The sequence below is a fragment of the Taudactylus pleione genome, unplaced genomic scaffold, assembly GCF_031769625.1.
Source record: "Taudactylus pleione unplaced genomic scaffold, aTauple2 ptg000070l, whole genome shotgun sequence".
Classification (NCBI taxonomy): domain Eukaryota; kingdom Metazoa; phylum Chordata; class Amphibia; order Anura; family Myobatrachidae; genus Taudactylus; species Taudactylus pleione.
The window spans coordinates 10,556,623-10,579,964 of NW_028284472.1; the positions used below are offsets into that span (position 1 = coordinate 10,556,623).

The 23,342-nt window shown below is 43.4% G+C and overlaps 1 protein-coding gene across 4 annotated transcripts in view; it reads right to left on the reverse strand.

The window, feature by feature from the left end:
- Positions 1 to 1,491: 1,491 nt before the first annotated feature.
- LOC148533768 (cytochrome P450 2C5-like) overlaps positions 1,492 to 23,342 on the reverse strand; it is a 43,909-nt gene continuing 22,058 nt past the window's right edge. Inside the window, exons 3-10 of one of the 4 annotated variants that reach the window (XM_088467352.1) lie at positions 22,519 to 22,668; positions 13,984 to 14,144; positions 13,079 to 13,255; positions 11,291 to 11,305; positions 10,726 to 10,852; positions 10,388 to 10,572; positions 8,851 to 8,992; positions 1,492 to 1,670 (exon numbers count right to left, since the gene is read on the reverse strand). In XM_088467352.1, the coding sequence (XP_088323478.1) occupies positions 1,492 to 1,670; positions 8,851 to 8,992; positions 10,388 to 10,572; positions 10,726 to 10,852; positions 11,291 to 11,305; positions 13,079 to 13,255; positions 13,984 to 14,144; positions 22,519 to 22,668 (1,136 nt within the window). Of the gene's footprint in view, positions 1,671 to 8,850; positions 8,993 to 10,387; positions 10,573 to 10,725; positions 10,868 to 11,290; positions 11,306 to 13,078; positions 13,256 to 13,983; positions 14,145 to 22,518; positions 22,723 to 23,342 lie in introns of all 4 variants that reach the window. The other 3 variants (XM_088467354.1, XM_088467350.1, XM_088467353.1) reach the window with 3 other exon arrangements.

The window sequence follows — 23,342 nt, forward strand, 5'->3', positions numbered from 1 at the left end:
TTCCATTAGGGGGCTTTACTAAGATTGTATGCGTTTGACAGGAAGAGTATATATTTTTGTACTTTATAGGGCAATGAATTTCTTCTGTATCTTGCAATGCCATCCATTACCAGCTTCTCATCATTAAATTATATTGTCTTCATATAATCTTTAAATCATATAATTATGGACTGTGATTTGGCTGTGACTGTGCCTCGAATCGCCTGTATTGGCCTGGGTCCTTTGGTTTCATGTTTGGAATGGATTCAGTTTCCTTCCAATTTCAAAAACTCATTGGGACTTTAAAAGCTTGTTTCCTAATAATTTCTACCTTGTCTCTGATTTACTTTTCCTGACAGTTATTACTGTTAGTAATCAATCATTGATTTACCTGGCTTCCTCTACATAAATACTCCACCTCATTTACTTGTACTGGACACAGGCATCTGAGCTAGTTCTTGATTAATGAAAAGATTCTATAGCAGTGATTCCCAACCTCGGTCCTCAAGGCACACTAACAGTCCTGGTTTTAGTGATATCCATGATTGCGCACAGATGGTTAAATCAATATAACTGAGGTACTAATTAAGTCACTTGTGCTCAAGTATGGCTATCCCTAAAATCTGGACTGTTAGTGTGCCTTGAGGACCATGGTTGGGAACCTCTGTTCTATAGGATCACATCATTTATTAAACTGCATTCCTGTCTGGCCTTTTAGTGCCACTGTGTTTCATAGATACTGTATATTCTTTTGAACTGCCATGTGTTTCTGCCGCAGCTCTGTCACTTAATTTAGCCAGTCAGCTCGCTGCAGCCTTTGGCCAATATTGGTGAAAACAATATTGTGAGCTTTGAAGTGGTCATAATTGACTATAAATGACTATAAATGAATGTTACTTATGTTAATTATACAATAGAAACAAAACAAGCCCAAGTGACATCATTTTACCTGTAGTGCTATATTGGAAGTTCCTGGGGTGCTTCCAGGTGAGTTAGCTCTCAGTTTAGAAATATATAAATGTATGTTTTATTATCATGTAACATAAGACAATGCTTAAATATATGACCAAAAGTGGGTGCTCATAATTAGCTCAATGGCCTGTATACAACTATTGTGCTAACAATGAAATCAGATTCTTTAAAACAATAGTCTCTTATACCTTATGACAGGCACCTGTTCCTTGGAAAAGATAATTGATTGTAGAATAATCACCTCTTCCCTCCCTTACTAGGTCACATTTTGCTTATTTACTGTCAAATGTTGCTGATTTATTATTACAAGTTATGGAATTGAGAGTTGGGGCAGTTTTGTCATACGATCATGTTCTAAGGGTTTTAATTGGATGAACGCAGCGTTACACGGGGCTGTGGTCCATTGAATCAGTGGAGATTGAAAGGGGATAATAATTCCATCTCCCAGCACAGACATAGAAAGTGACTTTCATCATAAATAGAAGGTATATTCTTTATTTTGTCTCCATAAAACCAGCTATGGCATTTTGCAATCCTACTTTATGTACGAGGGAAGGCACAAATCATATGTTTCATAGGAATACAGGTGAAAGCAACTGCAGGGGTCAGGTCCAGTGTGGCCCCCGGCGGAGCCTGGAAAGTGAATTTTTGCAGCATCTTGGTGAAGAACATGAAGAGCTCCATTTTGGCCAAGTTCTCACCGGCACAACTTCTCTTACCTAGAACAAAGGAACATGTGTCAGAGCGTATATAATATTACTAAATAACAGAGAAGAGCTGATCTCATATTGAAGAGAAAAATCCTTTATTTTTCGATCTTCCTTTACACAATATGAAAACGATTCACCCAATGTAAACAGAAAACTAATAGAGATCTAGTGCAGACAATTCTTAAATATGTCACACAATATGCATAAACATAAAACACCTTCTAGGATTCAATATTCCAGTTTTTTTTTCCTTAGGAAAGAAAAACTTACAGCAGATGCTTGTAAGTGAGTCAATTCATGTTCCAAATAAAAATAGTACAAAGCAATATTGTATTCAAGTTGCATTCAATGCAGAACACAGACAGTATCCACAACAGTTGAAGAAGGCTTCATACCAGATTTAGGAAACACCTGAGGTACTAAACTTCAATATTTCTCCATCTGTAACGGACACGTTTCGACCCGATTGGTCTTCAGCAAGGCAGTGGGTGTACTGGGGAACTAAAGCTATTTTATACCATATAGATAATGACCTCCCAGGAGGGAGGAGCCATCTCCAAAACAGACATTAAAATACATATAAACTAGGGGTGTGCACCGGACACTTTTCGTGTTTTGTGTTTTGGTTTTGGATCTGGATCTTTCTTCGTGTTTTGGATCTGGATTGGTTTTGCCAAAACCACCCTTCCGTGTTTTGGGTTCTGGGTTTTGTGTTTTGGATCTGGATTTTTTCTTAAAAAATAAAAAAAACCCGCTAAAATCACATAAATGGGCCTTTTTTTGTTCCTACGCTATTAATAACCCCAATAACATTAATTTCCACTCATTTCCACTCTATTCTGAACACCTCACACCTCACAATATTGTTTTTAGGCCAAAAGGTTGTACCGAGGAAGCTGGATGACTATGCTAAGCGACACAAGGGGGCGGCACAAACACGTGGCCCATCTAGGAGTGGCACTGCAGTGGCAGACAGGAAGCCAATCAGCGTTATGGTGCCCATTTGCATGTAGCACGAACCCGGGAGATCCGTGCTACATGCATCTGTGTGATTGGCACAGAGCAATGACAGGTCCGTGAGACCCGTCTGTGCTGCTGTGGTAAAAAAAAAAAAAAAAACCTGTGTAAAAAAAGAAAAAAATGGCGTGCACCCCCCCAAAAAAGAGCAACCAGCCCCGGGCATTAGTAACCCAGTGCTGGGTGTGCTTAAATACAGGGGACAAACGACGTAGGGGTCCCCTGTACTTAAGCACAACCAGCACCGGGCTAGTCAGAACCAGCGCTGGTTGCCAAAATACGGGGGACAAACGACGTAGGGGTCCCCTGTATTCTGCGCAACCAGCTCTGGGCTCTGATCCGGTCCTGGTTCTGGAAATATAGGGGACAAAAAATGAGTAGGGTTCCCCTGTATGTTCCAGAACCAGCACTGGACTTTTTCTAGCGGGGGGCTGATGCCACAGCCAGGGGAGCCCTTTCACCGGGCCCCCCAGCCGCAGCATCAACCCTGACCGCTAGTCAGCCCAGGCCGGGGATCCCTGGAGAGCTGGGGACCCCCCCAATAAAGGGGTCACCCTCTCCAGGGCACCCCAGGCCCAGGCTGATAGCCCGGGGCTATCCCCGCCACCCCTGGTGGCGGTGGGTGGCGGGTTGATTGTGTGGTGTGGTGTAAATAAAGAATATCAAACATTGTCTTTACAAGTAGAACTGCAAGTCCCAGCTAGCCTGCCCCGCATGCTGGTACTTGGAGAACCACAAGTACCAGCATGCAGGGCATTAAGGGCCCACTAGTACCTGTAGTTCACCTGTAAAAAAAATGTTTAAAAAAACACAGGACACACACACCGTGACAGTATAAGTTTATTAAACATACACACACACACACACATGTACACATACTCACCTATGTAACCTGTAGCATCGGTCCACTTGTCCGGTAAAGTATCCCTAGGGGACCTGTGAAAAAAAACATACTCACCATCTCCTATGCGAGGTTCTGTCCTCTTCGTTCCAAAGTAGGCATCCCCGGACTTGGCAAAAAAAAAAAACGAAAACGCGATCCACGAACTTAGTACCGTTCTATAGAACGGTACTTCCCGAATGAGAGCTTAGCGGCGGGGTATCACCATGGAAACCCCGCTGCTAAGCGTTCATTGGCTGAGAGAGGTCATCTCCCGTCTCTCAGCCAATGAACGGCTCCCTCCATTGTAGTCAATGGTGGGAACCGCAGGGTAAACTTTAATAACCTTGCGGCTCCCAGCATTGACTACAATGGAGGGAGCCGTTCATTGGCTGAGAGAGACGGGAGATGGCCTCTCTCAGCCAATGAACGCTTAGCAGCGGGGTTTCCATGGTGATACCCCGCCGCTAAGCTCTCATTCGGGAAGTACCGTTCTATAGAACGGTACTAAGTTCGTGGATCGCGTTTTCGTTTTTTTTTTTTGCCAAGTCCGGGGATGCCTACTTTGGAACGAAGAGGACAGAACCTCGCATAGGAGATGGTGAGTATGTTTTTTTTCACAGGTCCCCTAGGGATACTTTACCGGACAAGTGGACCGATGCTACAGGTTACATAGGTGAGTATGTGTACATGTGTGTGTGTGTATGTATGTTTAATAAACTTATACTGTCACGGTGTGTGTGTCCTGTGTTTTTTTTAAACATTTTTTTACAGGTGAACTACAGGTACTAGTGGGCCCTTAATGCCCTGCATGCTGGTACTTGTGGTTCTCCAAGTACCAGCATGCGGGGCAAGCTTGCTGGGACTTGCAGTTCTACTTGTAAAGACAATGTTTGATATTCTTTATTTACACCACACCACACAATCAACCCGCCACCCACCGCCACCAGGGGTGGCGGGGATAGCCCCGGGCTATCAGCCTGGGCCTGGGGTGCCCTGGAGAGGGTGACCCCTTTATTGGGGGGGTCCCCAGCTCTCCAGGGATCCCCGGCCTGGGCTGACTAGCGGTCAGGGCTGATGCTGCGGCTGGGGGGCCCGGTGAAAGGGCTCCCCTGGCTGTGGCATCAGCCCCCCGCTAGAAAAAGTCCAGTGCTGGTTCTGGAACATACAGGGGAACCCTACTCATTTTTTTCCCCTGTATTTCCAGAACCAGGACCGGATCAGAGCCCAGAGCTGGTTGCGCAGAATACGGGGGACCCCTACGTCGTTTGTCCCCCGTATTTTGGCAACCAGCTCTGGTTCTGACTAGCCCGGTGCTGGTTGTGTTTAAGTACAGGGGACCCCTATGTCGTTTGTCCCCTGTATTTAAGCACACCCAGCACTGGGTCACTAATGCCCGGGGCTGGTTGCTCTTTTTTTGGGGGGGGGGGCACGCCATTTTTTTCTCTTTTTACACAGGTTTTTTTTATTTTATTTACCACAGCAGCACAGACGGGTCTCACGGACCCGTTAGTGCTCTGTGTCAATGACACAGATGCAAGTAGCACGGATCTCCTGGTACGTGCGTGCATCTGTGTCATTGAAATACACAGCAGCACAGACGGGTCTCACTGACCCATCTGTGCTCTGTGTCACTGTCAATCACACAGATGCATGTAGCACGGATCTCACGAGTCCGTGCTACATGCAAATGAGCACCATAATGCTGATTGGCTGAGAGCCGTGACAGACGGCTCTGTCAGCCAATCAGCACTTTGCCCATTAAAGGCAAAGGCATTTTTTTTTAAATGGCCGCTCGAGGCAAAACCTCGAGATCCGACAGCAGATCTCGAGGTTTTGCCTCGGGAGAGGGATCCGGGGCAGACAGGGAGATCCGAGCTTGGGCTCGGATCGCCCCGGATCCCCGAAGTTCGGGTGGGTTCGGTTCTCAGGGAACCGAACCCGCTCATCCCTAATATAAACCATCATATACACTCTATGTACTGTACCTAATACATCTCATATCCACTCTATAAAAATTATAAAGAAAATTAATTGGAAACATCCATAACAAATTTGTAAGATTTATATATTTAATTTTTTTTCTATTAACTGAAGCTGAAAGTGGAAGCAACTTCCGGTTTCACGGGTGGACTTCCTGTTGTTAAGCCTGCTTTTTCAAAACATGCAATTATTTGTATTTCTGCAAATAAAGTTATAAACTTTTGAACTGAATAGCTTCAAATGCATGGGCGTAACTAACATAGGTGCTAGGGGTGCAGCTGCTAGGGGGATTTTTCATCATAGGGGCAGTTACAAAGTTTTGAACCGGTTTGGTAAGCAATGTGCCGTCTCTGTGCTTAATGTCAGTGCGCTACGAGCTCAATCTGTCAGAAGCCAGTACATCTTCCTGCCACAGAATGTTAGAAAGCCAGCGGGGAACAGACTCGCTGTTAGCCCACAGCGGTGAATCGTCTTGTGGTCACAGTGTCTTTGAAGTACCCGGGGTGCTAGGATCAACACAACGGTCACCAATCGGGGTGTTCTGATGTGTTTCGCCTCTACTACCAGAGCGTTTCTCAAAGAGTGAAGATACACCTGATCAGATTGTATTTAAATCCTCCAGATCTAAAAATCCCATTGGATAATCCTTTCCTTTGTCATTAGTGATGTCAAGTGTGCTGGTCGCAAACCTGGGATCCATTTTCAGCTGCTGAAATTGTCTCATACCAGGATTTATTTGTGTTTTACAATTCAAGCTTTGATAACCTTGAATTAGTCACTATAATTTTAAAGGTATTGCAAGAACACAGATAATGATACAATAAAGAAATACACATTTATAGTTCCGGTCAGATACTTAAAAATATATAGATGAATGTATCCACCATATTATGAATTCTTAAGACCAATATATATAGCAAAAAAAGTTTTTATTTTATATAATATAGGTTTTCCCCATCGGGGACTGAACTCTAGACACTATGGCCCTCATTCAGAGCCGTACGCTCTGAGCAGAGCGCACGCTCTGAATGAGGGCCGGCCTCCATGAAAATGGAGCGTCCTCCTGGACGCTTGTATAGCTGTGGGTCACCACCCACAGGCTATACGAGCGTGCTGTTTGATGGCCGCGATGGTCTTGACCATCGCGACCATCGAAACTGCGAGCCGGAGCCTGCGGTTGAGGTTTTCAACCGCAAGCTCTGGAGTGATTTTGGCTCTATCAGAGCCAAAATCACTCCCACTGACATCACTAGTGATGTCAGTGGGTCGGCTTCTGACGGGAGGCGTTCCCGTGGGAACGCCCCCGTCAGGGAGGCACGCCCCCGGCACGCCTACCAAAGGGGGCGTGCTGTCAATCAACATCGACAGCACGCCCCCTTTGATCAGACACAACGAGCGAAGGACTTTCCTTCGCTCGTCGCGTCTGGCGCATGCGCACGACGGAGCTCCCTCCGTCGTGCGCATGCTCAGTCCAGAACATCGACCCACTTGCGAGTGGACAGCCGCTCGCGAGTGGGTCTGAATCAGGCCCAATGTTCACTAGTCCTTAGGGTATATTTACTAAAGTGAGACTTTTTAGAAGTGGAGATGTTGCACATAGCAACCAATCAGATTCTTGTTATTATCTTCTAGAAGGTGCCAGTAAAATGTTAAGTAGACTCTGACTGGTTGCTATTGGCAACATCTCCGTTTCTAAAAACTCTCACTTTAGTAAATATACCACTTCCGCTATAACCACTACTCTATCCATATCTTTCTGTTTCTCAGAGCTTTCAGAAGATATAGTAAACCATTAAGCCTTAGTAACTCCATATATGTATATTTTGGACATAAATAAATTATTACCTGATATACAAAATAATTCCGGGCATCATGTATCCAACTGAAGGTAATCCCAAACTTATATACAGCATTCCATTGAAGGTGGTTGGATCAACTATCACTGGAAACAGAGTTCCCGGCCGGAAGTCCGCCACTGCCCTCATCCGGAAGTGCTGCTGCCGCCATCTTTGTTATTGGATGTCTGGCAGTTTCAACATTCAGCACATCCGGTTTGACTGTTAAGAGGCACTTGCAGTACAGATCCTGCTCATGTGCAGATCGAAAACCACTGGAGATGTACGCAAACCATTGTGGTTGCTTTTGGCATATATTTCTCGCCAATGCTTTATACATCTCCCCTTCAGTCTTCTCAGGGCTATAGATCCTGGACTAATAACGGCCAGGAGATATACTGTATGATCCCTCAAGATCTTAAAATGATGACAAAACTTGTGAGCACCCTGAGTGTGTTAGATGAATATTGGTTTTGATGTTATAGTGCCAAACATCAGTCCAGGCTGAGATACTGCTGGGTTATTTGCCTGACTGGATGGTGCTTTGTAAGGGAATGTAGATTTCTGATTACAAAGGGTCAGAATTTTTGATGCTGAGATGACTTATTAATTGTGCTTTATCTCTACCTGTGCCGTACATGTTTTAGTCTGGTCTAGCAGAGAATACTAGATCATGGCCATAATATACTGTAGTCATTTTGAATAGTGTAGGAAAATGTAGCTGGGATTGTGGCAGAATTTAAAAGAGAAAGTCCCCTCTGAGCTTCTATTCCACTGTATGGGACTGATACCCCTAACTACTTTAATTGCTAGAAGAGCACTCGAAAAACTTTTTCACTCTGTAGTATATGCCCACCATCAGGCAATTCAGAACTTTTTTGGGTATTCAGAAATCTTTTTTCAGGGATTTAATCTGGCAGTACCCCAGTACTACATGGGGAAAAATCTTTCAACTCTGAGTGGAGGTCATATACAAGGTCTGCATTCTGCTCTGACAGTAGGACATGCATTCTTAATGTAAAGTAACACATATATTTTATGTAATGTCTGTCTCTCTCTTTATCACCGCCCCCTAACTTTCCACTGTGCATCTCTGACAAAAGTGGGAGGGATCACAGTACAGAGCAACTGTCATTACATTCCAACCTGATTACATAATTATTTTTATCAGCAGTCAATTTTATTATATACATATGTTCCTATTTATCTCAAATAGAATGTGGGAGTTCCCTCCTCTGGAGTGATCCCCATCCTTGAGGCCAATGAGACAATTTGGCTATGAATCAATTTCAGCTCAGACAATATCTCTTATACAGTACATTGATCTCCCTAATTTTATTGCTCTGGTAATCTCAAATCTGAAGACAACCCTGACCATCCAAATGATACTGATTTTGCTACTTATATTTGTCATTTTGTTTTTTTCTGATTAATATACATAAGGATCTAAGGTAGAATATCGGAACTAACTCACCAGCTGAGAAAGGCATGAATGCGTCATTCTTCACAAACTTGCCGCTGGCATCCAGAAAATGTTCCGGGTAAAACTCTTTTGGTTTTTTAAAGTGATCCTTGTCATACAGCACTGATGTCAGCAATGGGATTATTTGTGTCCCCTGAAGAAGTAATAACATATGTATATGGAACACTTATGTACAGAATAATTAAAGTGTGTGGCATTGAGTGTTAATATTGTTAACAACATTGTATGTATTTCCCCATAGCTCATGGTACAAACATTTCAAAATTTCACATAGAAACAGGTTTTAATGGCTGATCCTATGGTATCTGCATAATATCCCGACAATTGAGATGTCAGCTGTCAATAGACTGACAGCAGCATCAGGATGCCTACAATCCCAACAGGGGAACAGTAAGTATTGTTCCCCTGCTCTATTCACCCCCTAACCCTCCTAACACTAACCCTCTTTACCCCGCACCCTAACCCTTCTGGTTAGTGCCTAATCCTAACTTCCCCCCATAAGTGCCTAACCCTAACGCTCCCCCCCCTTAGTGCCAAACCCTAACCTCCCCCCGGGGGTGCTTAACCCTAACCCACCCTGTCCGGATCCTCGTATATCTGAGTTTGACGGAGTCTGTATATGATGCACAACGCAACTTGGAATTAAAAACGCTGCTACCGCTATATTTTAGCACATCGTATACAGACTCAGAGACTGAGTCGCACACAGATATACAAGTGTCACATATCGCATTAATCAGCACAGTCTGTTGGCGCATCCTAGTTGCATTACATTCCGACTAAAATATGTTTTCAGCAAAAAAGACACCCGGCGCTAGTAGAGTAGACAAATACAAATGTCACACATCAATTTAATGGGAAGCAGCCGGGAAGCCGACGGACGTAATCCCGACCGCCGGTTTCCTGACTGTGTAATCCCGGCAAGGTACTAATGACAGGCATCCAAATCCCAACACGCCGGGAGCCCAACACCCGGCATACCAAATGAAGGTAAGCCAGGCGTGGACAGCCACAGGGGGGGTTAGGTTTTAGGGCTCCCGGAGGGACGTAGGGATAGGCACTCCCCCCCGAGAGGGTTAGGTTTAGGCTAGGGGAAGGGGGGGTTATGGTTCTGCACCCCCGGGGGGAGGTTAGGGTTAGGCACCCCCCCCAAGGGTTAGGTTTAGGCAGCGGGGAAGAGGGGGTTAGGTTAAGGCACTTAGAGGGGAGGTTGGGTTAGGCACTGGGGGGGAGGTTAGGTTTAGGCACCCCTAAGGGAGGGTTAGGGGGGGGATTAGGGTTACTCACCTTTTTACCCAGTCAGGATCTTCACCCCTGCCGGGCTAGCATTGTCAGTATTTGATCCGCGAACCATGCGTCCGGCAGTATTACATACCGATTCCCAATTTAACCAGTGCACACTAGCCATGTAGATTTGTTGCTCCCAGTTGTTGCATTTACAGTAGTATGAGAATAAGACTCACATTTTCAGAGAGACTGAGGACACCTCTGTACAATAATGGGAAACACAATAAAATTAGCTTCTTACCTTTGGGATAAAATACCCTCTGAATGTGACATCCCGAGTAGTAGCATGAGGGAGATTAGTTGGAACTATATTTCCAAATCTTTGAACCTCGTGAATAACAGCGTCAGTGTAGGGCATGTCCTTACGATGACCTGTCTGAGGCTCCGATGAACCAATAACTTTATCAATCTCATCTTGGACTTTTCCTGTTTCCAAAATGACAATTGAAGCACATTAAACACAAAAACACCTGTGGTGTCCTCACACTTTCAGATAACTTATAATGCTGACACTTAATTTACCACCAAAATGTATCAAATAACTGTTATATTAACAATATATACAAAACATTCTCTTACTTTGTATTTTGGGGTATTTCATCATCAACAGAAGACTCCATCTCAGAGTGGTGGAGGTCGTCTCCATGCCAGCGGCAAACAGGTCGTTCACAAGCATTGTTAGATTTTTATTGGTGAAAAATAATTCCTGACATTGTTTTTCCTAAAAAGCATAAATTTAATTACCATACAAGTAACATTCAGTATTTGCAGATGATGTACTATTGTTTATTACAAACACCGAGACCCAGATTGAGTCACTGGTTAAAATACTTAATACCTTGATGAGCCTCATTCCTCCATTTTAAAGCTATTCTTTTTCTGTACCATGATTTGTATTCAACTCGTAGTGTAATAAACCAGAATAACCAAAGGAATATGGTCACTCACAGAGAGGTGGTTTGCTCTATTCTTCTTTCCGAACAATAGACAGGAAGGTGATCTCTTCAACCCAACCAATATCTTTGGACAATGGATCGCCTCTGCGCGCTGGATCTTTGTGGGTGGTTTGGGTAGTGCTGCAGTAAGCTACAGGTCACCCTGACCTGGGGGTATAGTATAGGTAATAAGTAACCATAAGGTTTACTGACTGCTCTCTTCCCTTGGTGGATTGGTTTTCTAGAACACCAGTGGGTCCTATGCGATGAGCTTAAGTCTTATACAGTGTAAGCAAATGGTCAATGTTACAGTCACTGAAATGCTGATTGTGTTGTGAAACGTAGCCTAGTGTCTTAGCGTATAATCGGTGTCGTGGGTGGGAGGGGGTTTGCTTCAACACCTGTGAGGTGTCAATGTCTCTTCCTGCATGCAGTAAATTAAAGACAGCACTTTAAGTTCTGGTTGGAGAGTGGCGTCCCATCTCTCTTGGAGTTGTAGGTGTGTAGGTGTAGTGTCTTAGCGTATAATCGGTGTCGTGGGTGGGGGGGGTTTGCTTCAACACCTGTGAGGTGTCAATGTCTCTTCCTGCATGCAGTAAATTAAAGACAGCACTTTAAGTTCTGGTTGGAGAGTGGCGTCCCATCTCTCTTGGAGTTGTAGGTGCACTTCTTTGTCCTGGTGCTGGGGACCTTTGGGTTGATCGGGTTGCTGTGGCTTAAATGGCTGTCTTTGGGACACCTCCTCCGGTGTGCCGCCTTCTGGTTTTCCGTGGAGTTTTCCACCTGGAGAGGTGCCTGGCTCTGGAAGTCGTAGCTCCCTTTGAACCGTTTGGTGGGTTTGCTGTGAGTCTTCTTCCTCCGGCCTGAGTGCTGCTGCCACCCGTCCTCCTTTTGTTCACTTCCGGGTCTCATTCACATGACTGCGGCTGCTGGGAGGTCATGTTCACGTGACCGCGGCTAATCGCTATCCGTGCTTGATTTGCTGGATGTATTGGTTGGGGGATAGGGGTGCGTGGGTCGTGTCCCAACGCGTTTTGGCTGTTCAGCCTTCCTCTGGGGATGTAATATTATATATTGTTTTAGGAAAAGACACCTCAGCAAGAGGTTGATGCGGCCCATGTACCAATGGATCAATTGCTGTACTTCGTATGATACTCCAATGCAGGTAAGTACAGTATTTATGGGAAGTAGTTACAGTGTATATTACTACATTCAATATAAATATAAATTTTGGTAGTTAGCATAAATCTAACTCTAATGACTACAGGATGGGAAAGTATTATTTTAATCTCTATAAACTAATGTCATGCAGCTGCAAAATTAGAACACTACTACTGGGGGGCATAACTACTGGGGGCATTGCATAGGGGGCACTGCATAAGGGGCAGCACTCCTGGGGGCACTGCATAAAGGGCACCACTACTGTGGGCTCTGCATACGGGGTACTGCCACAGTGGGCACTGACACTACTGGGGTCCCCATTGTGCATACCCCCAGTTCGTCACATTTAATAGGGGCCCCCACATGTTTGTTGCCTAGGGGCCCCCACAGACCTTAAACCGGCCCTAATTGAAATGCCCACCAGCTGTGTCATGTTTCCACCAATGTGCTTACAAAGGTGCACTATCGGCGCACCATCAGTCGTCCATCTGACTTTGCACCTGCCTATGCCAGACACGGAATGTCCGTCTGACCCTGATTGACGGTGTCAGTGCAACTGCGTCTGCAGACTCCGACTGACACCGACACAGCAGCGACCGGTAGCCACCTCCCAGTTACCACCCACCAGAAATTCCAATCGAAAATTGCATGGATCTCCCCGCAATTTCCATCGGCATCTCTGTGCCGTAACCATCGCAGCACATGCACAGTGCAGTTAAGCTGCAGGCACAGAGGAAAGCCATCAGACACCTGCATCCGAAGGTTTCCCTGCGTCCACCACCCCCTGCGAGTCCTATTTTTAAAAATTCATCACAAAACAGTGAGTGCCGCATTACCTCCTGTTGTTTCACCAGGAACGTGTCGATAAGGTTCCTTTGGTCATTAGCATCCAATTCTTTCTTCTGGGCGGTGAAAGTCTCTGTAACAAATTTGTGCATCTCATCTCTATTTTTCAGCAGATTTTTTTGAATTCCAGGAAACCAGTTCATCACAGAGGGAAATGCGTTGTACAGCTTACAGAGAAAGAAGATATATATATATTATTTATATACAGTAGGTATACAGATACATGGCAGCTAGTATGGTTTCAAAAAGCACTTTATTTAGTTGTTTTTTAATTTAAAAAAAAAAAACTTTGTATAAAATCAAAAATTTAAAGCATCTACAAAACAAGGCCACATGCCACACCAAGATATCACCAGCGACTTTGTTGGCAGTAACGTTTCACACTGTGAGTCTGTCGGGGAAGGTGGCCCCCTAAGAGTGGGGAGCCTGGGGGTACTAGCCCCCTGTGCCCCCCACTTAATCTGGCTCAGTCTGCAGGGTGACATTTAATGCTGGGAGATCAACTGCTGGGACTGCAGGTCTAGGAAAATCAACACTTTTAAATAATGAGTTTGTTATTGGGGGACCAATATGAAATGGAAACTTGGTGGAACTATAGGTACCTGGACTTGATAAATTAATTATATTACGGAAATGATGTGAGGGAGTGGGGACAACAGTACTACGCAGAGCTGGAGCCAGCACTGCAAATGGGGCAATACTGCATTATGCAAAGTACATGTCATTTATAACAATCATTTCTATGGTGCTGATATTTACCAGTTGTTATGCTGTATACAGCACAAAGAAGTAGCACCAGTATTCCGATTTTTGGTGACACTATCTGAATATAGGCTGTCTATACTGTAATGGAGCTGGGCTTCATTATAGCTCAATATGAAGTGTAATTGCTTACCATGGCCATCGGGGTACCAAATAATCGGGTGTTTTCATTGATTACTTTCAAAAGATTCAGGAGTGTTGGATCCTCATAATCAAATCGATGGCTCAGTAATATGGAAACAATTATATTGGCAGCAGCAGCATTTATAAGCAAGGTATTATCAAAGGGTTTGCCTGGAATTACAAAGAAAAGGACATTTATATAGAATAAATGACAACAATCTTAATGTTAATTAATATTGGATGCTCAAGAAGAGCGGAGAGATATTAGCTTGATGGAAATGGCAGATAGCCATCAATATCCTGAAGAGAAGTTTAAGTATCAGTGGAATAAACATTCAAGCATGTTATGTGGGCAAGAGAATGGCAGTGAGCGGTAGTACCAGTACATCTTCTGACATAAAGCCAAGGATGGAAGATTATGATGCTGGTGGCACTCAGGATATGAATTACTCTGTGAAAGAAGTGGAGTTGCCAGCGAAGTATGCCAATAGCCAATACAGTACAGAAATGATGTGACAAGCAGAAGTCGGCTAACGGGTGTGCCTTTAAGAAGTGGCAGCTAGAGAAAAAAGAGCAACAGCCATTCTTTGAACCAGAAGATTCTGAGGAAAATTTTTTTTGGGATTTTGATGAAGTTGACGAAGTAGGGCACTTTGGGAAAAAGTACATGAAATCCTTAAAGCCTGACATATTCTAGAATGAATCTCAATTGCTTCATATAGAAAGCAAGAAGTACTATTGGTACCACAAATTGAGGAAAACAGGAGGAAAATAAACTCAGGAACTTGGAGGATGAGACCCCCAGGGATTAAAAGAATCTGGATGAATTTGGATGCAGTGGATGGCCCTCATGAGAAGAGTGAAAAGGGACATCACCATAAGAATGCCTCGTCCCATGTCGCTCAGCCCAGGTGTTTTGAGCTGGGGAGGGGGGATGTGTGGCAGTTTCACCAGAGATGACGCTGGTGAGCAGCTGAGTCAGTGTGGGGCTGGAGGGATCCACCCACACACAGAACAAAAAGGGTGTGTGATCGAGACTAATGGCTGCACTATACCCATATCCCAGGTGAGGCAGCTTGTGGACACAGTTAGACAGTCCAGGTGGGGCTGCAGTCAGAGTGAAGCAGGCTAGGTGGTCAGGATTCATACCTGCAAGGAAACAGGCCGATCGTTATACCTCTGACACTATCCTTGTGAAACTGCGGTAGCCAAGAAGCTGACAAAGTTATACCAGGAAAATTAAAGAAAAAGAACTCTGTTTGGTGAGCACTCATTAAATATAGATAAATAGTTCAAAATATAACTTTTATTATAACATTAATAAAAAAAATAAATCATAATGATCTCTCATGTGTAGAAAGCAATGTAAAATATTTATTAAGTATTCAAACAAAATATATTACAAGCATCAATTCCTAAATGTAAGAAAATATATAAAGAGTAGTGTCTAGTAACATACAGTATTCACACATACGAATGCCTCCTAATGCGTAAATCTAGGCGAAATATAATTTAAAAATAATACTACTGAAATATCAGCTACAAATAGCTTCATTGATATGCATCAGTAAGTACCTGCTGTACGAGCACCTGTGTGTTATGAAAAAAGGAAGGTCAAGGTAAAGACACTGCTATTCCAAATTCTGCTGCTTCTCACTTAGCCTAGGCCATCTGTGAGAAGTGAGAGATTTGCAGGAAAACAGGTTGCCCTTAGAAACAACAGTGTGAAGGAGATGTTGCTCAAATTTTCATTTCTGCTGTTAAGGGTCTTACTCTAGGCATTGGACCCCTAATGAGAGACTTACTCTGTTTGAGATAATCTTCAATCAATAGAGCAATAGAAAAAATGTAAATCACAAGATAAGTCACTAAGGATTGCTAATGTTATGTTAGCACTCAGTAATTGAACATAGGACCTCATTCAGAGCCGCTCGCAAAAAGCAAGCACTCGCTCTGAATGAGGTCGGACGCTTTTTTTTTTTTAAGCTGGCCTCCTGGCCTGCTCGCTAAGCTATGGGTGACCACCCACAGCTTTTGCAAGCGGCCAGGTGATGGTCACGATGGTCGCGACCATCGGGCTTGCGACGAGACCCTTGTGGTAGGGTCTCGTCTGCCGCAAGCCCCAGTGAGCTGGAAGCTCACTACTGACATCACTCGTGATGTCAATAGGGCCGCCCACAAACGGCAGGCGTTCCTTCAGGAATGCCTCTGTTTGTCCAGCCACCCCCCCCCACCCCGCCTACAAAAAGGGGTGAGCAGTCAATCAACATCGACAGCCGCCCCGTTTGTAGCGAGCCCCGGAGCGAGTGAATTTCTCACTCGCTACGGAGCTTGCACACGTGCATTGCGCATGCCGCGCGTGTGCAATGCACAACCATCGACCTTGCGAGCGGGTCTGAATGAGGTCCATAGTGCTAAATATACTGCATTGTTTGACAAAAATAGCAGTATTCAAACCTGTGTCATCATCAGAAAAGCATTTCTTCAAAAACAAGTATACCATGCAAAACTTGGGTTGTAAGTAATCATTAAATAATCCCAACAAAAAAGGGAGAGAATTCATAAGTTATGAATAAGTTGCGAAAGGATCGTACATTCATTATCCTTTTCGTACACTTAAAACTGTTAAGTAGATTGTCATATATTTAATTTGAGCTCACAGAAGCAAGCTCAGTGACTAAATATATGTCTCTGAAGAACAGGTATTGCGAGAGTCTGAAAAAGAGACTGCCCAATTGCACAATCCCGTTCAAACTATGAAATGTCAAGCATACATATGCAAAGTATAGGTACTGCTGTAAAGTGGTAACATTTGAACAGAGTATTTAGCACTTGTAATCAAATATGTCAATCTAATAATTCAATGAAGTGCAAATTACTAACCGTGGGTGGACATATATTGAAGTAACAACAAAAATTCATGAGCCTTATAAGTTGCAAATGCTAAGTTTAGACACCATATAATAATAAATATAATGTAAAAAATGAGTTTCATACGATAAACATAAATTGGAAAGGCTATAGAAACTTTGTGGACAAAAAAGCGAACAACAATCAGTCCAGTGTCACCTAGCTGCTCCCTTTTATCTGGATCCAAGCTCCTGCAATCTCCACCACCAACACCTGCATCATCATCAACATCCTCATTCATGATCGGAAGTAGTCCTGCATCCAATATCATAAGGACTGAGGACCTCATTCAGAGTCGGTCGTTGTGGCCGCACGGTCGTGCGCCACCGATGTTCGCTAAACTGCGCATGCGTAAAGTTCGCAATGCGCGTGAGCAAACTAGCCGCTAGGATCAGAAATTTCTCTCTCCTTGAACACAGCCAGGTCGGTAGTTTGAGTGACAGGATGAAGCGTTTGTGGGTGGTAACAGGGGAAGGTGCTTGAAAACGGGGGTGTGGAGATCCGAATGCAGGCGTGCCTAATTATGCGAACAGCGTTTTATGGGAGTGCATAATTAACAAAGTAGTGTCATGGCACACGTGACATGGGAGGTTTTACACTGACATGATCGTAGAGCTTAAGAGAGGGTATGGTCAACCTTTAGCTCTACGACCAGTTCCGATGGTTTCCGATGCTCGCGATTAATCCTTATATGGCCGGAGATGACGTGTAATGCGTACGAGAAGGGGGCGTTTTTTTAGCGATCTGACCGCATCCTCCCCTTGGTCGGCCAGCTAACGATCCGACCTTAGGGACGCAACATGCGTGTGCATCATTTGCATATCCGGACCCTTTTCCAGTACGACCGTGCGGCCGCAACAACCGACTCTGAATGAGGTCCTGACTCCTCTCCTATCCATTGTTCCTCAGAAGGATCTGTGAGTGTTACGCCTGCTGCTGCTGTTGCTATAAGTGGCTCTTCATCCCAGAAGGGGAACCAGGAAGAAGACTACTTTTAGTAGTTCAAGTTCAACCAAACAATTGACTGTAACACAGTCCTTTGCTTTGGCGAACAAGTATGAATTGGTAAAATGTACAACAACAATTTTACCAATTTAAATAATCCAAAACATTTTTATAATTTTATATATATAATTTCAAATTTTATTTTAACATAATTTTATATCTTTTTTTTTATATATTCTTATTTTCTTTTATAATTGTATTTATTTAATTTTTCTTATTGTACATCTTTAACCTTCCTTAACTCATCTTTAACCTTCCTTAACTCTCCCTTTCTCAAGCACAAATACAGTATTATAAAGGAACATGTGATTCCCACCAAATGAAGGACACTTCCTGCCTTGGAAGTTCCATTTTTAACTAAAACAATAAAGTTTATTGAAGGAAAAAAAGTACACTTCCTGCCTTGAAAGTTCTGTTTTTAACAAAAACAATAAAGTTGTTCATAAACTGCTTGTTTTTTATTGAAGAAAATAATATTTAATATATAATAAATAAATATATAAATCCATCCACAATATAAATGGCTCCCGGGAGTACATGTGATAGTACATTACATTATTATTATTATTATTATTATTATTATTATTATTATTATTATTATTATTATTATTATCATCATCACTGTTGTTATTATTATAACTATAACATCCATTTCTATTTTTATCTTTATTTAATTTTTAATTTTTATTTTTATATTGATTTTATATATCGGTATATATATATATATATATATGTGTGTGTATACGTGTATATATATCTATACACATGTATACTTTTAGTATGGTTTGAATTTATAGTTAAACATCTGCACAAAGTTTTTATGGATACAGTTTTTTATATCATTGCTGTATGTGATGATTGTGTTTTAAAATTCTTATAAGTTTGTCATCACTGAATTTCTTTTTATGCAATGAGCACTATAGAACAGCCTTTTCAATGAAGAATGGTAATCATATAAATGCCAAACATCTGTCGAATAAATAGCGAATAAATAGAGATCATTAGCCCTATATCTGGATGCACCTGCTTCTTGAGAAAGCCGTGCTATATGGAGAAACGCGTTGAAGGTACAGGTTCTGTTTCTGCTGCACTGTGCTATACTTCCCCCCACTGCCCTCTGGATCATAGTTTCTGGATGACACGCCTAAGCTTGGCCCAATTCATTTACTCTGCTGCCACATGTCAGCCGGAACACTTTGATTCTGTGCAGGTCTACCAGCTACTGCACGATCGACCAACCCATGAGCGAGGCTCCCTTTCACAGTGACATAGACAAGTTTTGGAGCGGCACGCTACCTGTCCAACAACTGAGTGTGAGTTTCCACTTTCCCAGCAAGACCTTTTCGGCAGTTCAAGTCACCTGGAGCAGCTCCCGCTTGCCGTCGGTTTGTACACTGCACATTTTCATCCAAGGACAGTAATCAAGAGGGGATATTGGATATTTATATCCTACATCTGTGAGTATACTATCTCAGCATCTAATTCAAGCCAACAAGAGTCCAGAGACTTATTAGAGTGTACTAACACAAGCAATATTGTGTCCTTTAGGTGTGTTCAGCATCTATGGAACAGAAAAGGCTGACCTTTTAGATTTGTGTTTCTGGACTGATACTAGTAACTCTGCTACTTTGTTTATCTTGAGCTCCCTTACATAGTATCATTATAACCATTGCTAAACAGTGCAACTCTAGTATCTGTAAAGGATCTGATTGCTCTCTATATCTATGTTTTTGGTTGTATTTTTATTTGTATTTTGAAATGCGCATTGTTTATTTTTACTTTCATCTATCACATGTACTCCTGGGAGCCATTTATATTGTGGATGAATTTATAAATATATTATATATTAAATATATTTTCTTCTGGAATATGTACTTCTTGTATTTTTGAGCGCCACTAAGTACTACACATTTTCTGGTTCAATTTTCTTGTGTGTGGAGATTGGCATTTTCCACGTGTTTTGTGCTGGTGGCTGCTAGAGATCCAGGTGCCTCCTATAGCGCAAGGTATTTTGTTATATTCTTATAGTTGTTTTTCTAGAGCTGCTTTTAAGCGCACAAATTTAGCGCAGATAACCTCCTCTATCTGATCCAGATCCATGTGTACCTTCATGTTTTATTACATGTATAATTTATGTGTGTGTGACTCTATGACATCATTAGGAGCAGAGATAGGAATGGCGCATTTGCACAGATCATGGCTCTCAGCGATGCCAATGTAGTATTTGTGCTGCAGAACTTCAACCTAGAGTACGCAATTAAGGCCCGTATTCAATTTGAAGCAGCATTTTCGCCTCTGCCGGCGAAATCCCGTTTTCACCTACATTGCCAGTTTCACAACTTTTCGCGCACGTGCCTGCTATATCCCCGTATTCAATTTGAAAGTAGGTGAAATCGGGAAAAGGCGAAACTTGTGATCGGCAAAAAAAAACAGGATTTTTCTGGAAATAATTGTAGGACCCTCCCAAAGATGTCCAGACCAGGGGGATCACTATGGGTACCCCCATTTTTGCCTGCAAAAGAAAGTCAGGTTTTTAAATAGCCGCGGCAGGTTTTTTTTCCCGACTTTGAAGAAGTGATGCAGAAGAGCACTTAGCTTTTTTTTTTTAATTTAAAGTGGTTCCATCAAATTTGGGGTACATGAAAATGGGTACTAGCATATTTTTAAGTCCCTAAACGCATTTTTTTAAAATTCTGCAAAAATGCACCTGCTGCCGGTATGTTGCCACACATACAGATCAGATCCCACCCGAATGCCAGCTGACGGGACTGCACGGTGCTTGCATGTCCAAACAGCCAATCAGCAGCCGCGCTGACTGTAAAGCGGCTGCTGATTGGCTCCGGCTACTGACAGTTCCCACGTGGGAACTGTCAGTAGTTGGAGCCAATCAGCGGCCGCTCTACAGTCAGCGCAGCTGCTGATTGGCTGTCGGGACGTGCAAGCCCCGTGCAGTCCCGTCAGCTGGCATTCGGGAGGGATCTGTATGTGTGGCAAGCAACACACATACAGATCCTGGGTACGTGGATCGTGAACTTGTTTTTTTGATTTGCCAAGTTCATGGATTACTGCGGAGACCAGCGCCAGGATATAGGTGAGTATGTTTTGTTTTTTTTGCAGGGCCAGTCATTAAGAATTTTCTACTGGACAAGGGGACAGAAACATCTGGTATAGGTAAGTATGTGTGAATGGGTAGGTGTGTGTAATAAAGTTATACTAATCACGGTGTGTGTGTGTTTTGTCTTTATTTAACTATTTATTTTACAATGAAGTTACTAGTGCTGCATGTCTGCTGGCACTTGTAGTTCCACAAGTTCAAAATGGCAGACATGCTGGCTCTTGTAGTTCCACTGTAAAATAGAATAGTTTTACATTATTTGGCCCCCCATTACCCCCATACCCACCGCTCCAGGGGTATGGGGAAGAGCCCCAGGCTTCAGCGTAAGCCTGTGATGCTTGGGAGGGGGGGACCCCTCTATGGGGGGTCCCCGACTCCCCCGAGCTCACCGGCTTGCGCTGACCGACTTGGGGTGTTAATGTTTTGGACCTGGAGCCCCGGTGATTGGGTCTCTGGGCTGTGGCATTACACCCCAGTCAGTTGGGTATGGTGCTGGTCTTAAATATAGGGGGATCCCCACGTCTTTTTTCCCCCTATGTTTAAAACCAGGACTGGTCCCTGCAGCCTGGTGTTGGTTTCTAAATTACGGTGGAACCCTACACATTTTGTTCCCCGTATTTTTAGAAACCAGGACTGGCTGGCAAGCCTGCGGCTGGTTTGGCTTTTGGGGGGGGACCCTATGTCATTTTTAAAAAAAACTTTTAACCTATTTTTTTACAGGTTAAACACAACGGGAATTTTCGGGAACTATTCCAGGGACCCCCCTAAAGATGTGTAGCCATAGGGGATGACAAAGGGTACCCCCATTTTTATCTCCTGAAGGAAGTCGGGGTTTCAAATAACCACGGCAGGTGCATAAATGCGGCTTTGAATAAGGTGATGCAGAAGAGCATTTAGAAGTTTTTTTAGGGAAAAATAACTATGCCCAGCAAATTTGGGGTACTTGAAAATGGGGTTCAGCATATTTTAAAGTTGCTAAAGTGAGTTGAAAGAATCGTGAAAAACCCACCTTCCGCAAGCAGCTGTAATGAAAAAAACGCCTGGGGCATACTTGGGGACCCCCGAAGAGTCAAGTTTGCTAGTTTTTAACAAATTTTTTTTTTTGCCCCCAAATACAAAGTGATATTTTCGGGTTGTCCCTAAGTGTTTTTTTTATTTTTTTGTACACAGTTTACCTTTTGGGGACTGCCTGAAGGCTGCACAGGGGTTCCCGCAACGTTGCACCCCAAAACCCCAATTCTGCACTTTTTTCCGCTTTCTATTCATAGGCGATACTTTTTCGCCTATTACATTGCATTGACTTCCCGCCTAGGTGGAAAGTCTTCCAAATTGAATACGGAATAAAAGCCAAACAGGCGAAAATGACGTGTTCGCTAAAAACAGGCGAAAACGACTTTTCGCCGCAAATTGAATACGGGCCTAAACCTTATACATTAGATTGCTCTAGAACAATCAAGTTTTAGGTGCATTCAAGAACTGAATAGGGTGGAAAAGTAAAATAAAGCAGTCACTCACCTTTGTAAGAGTTTATCTTTTCCACTAAATAAGCACCTTCTTCTGCAATCCTGTTTTCTATTGCTCCCTTCCCCATCCCAAAATCTCGTAACGTTGTAAGAGTGAACCGTCTCATCACTTTCCAGTTTTCATCATGAGCAAATATAATTCCTGGGTGGAAGGAACAAATATTTTTCAATATTCAATGTTCATAGCAAGAAAACACTGATACACGGCGTTACAAGCGGATTATTCAGAGAGACATTGCCCCTCCCTCCCCAGAGAAAAACCAGAAACGATGTTATGCAAACACCATTAACAACACTTGGACAAATGAACAGATCAGATATCCCAGAGAGGTCAGATATTTATGATCTGGAACTTTGGGCCTGATTAAGCAAAGAACGCACGCTAGCAGGCGCACGCACCCAGCTGCTGCGAAAATATGCTAATCAATGCATACGCATGGTACCCGCAGCACAAGATTCAAACATCCAGCAATACATAATTCTGCCCCCTTACCCTCCGCTAATGTGCGTACCGTACGCAAGTCTGAGTAAACATCAGGAACATCGAGTGCCATCAAGCCGCACGCAGGATAAAGGTAAACCAGACCCTGCCACAGGAATTGAGAGATTCCTGCATGCAGAGAGATGCCCAGCTGCGTGCGGCACCACAGTGGCTAATTTATGCACGCCTTAACGGCGTGCGATCGCTGGCGTCCGGCCCGACCACTCCCAGTCACCACACACAAATGGCGTCTTCGTACTCACTGCTCTCGCAGTCGCCACCGCAGTGAATGGTTCGCACACACACACTGCGACTTTGATGCATACACGGATTGC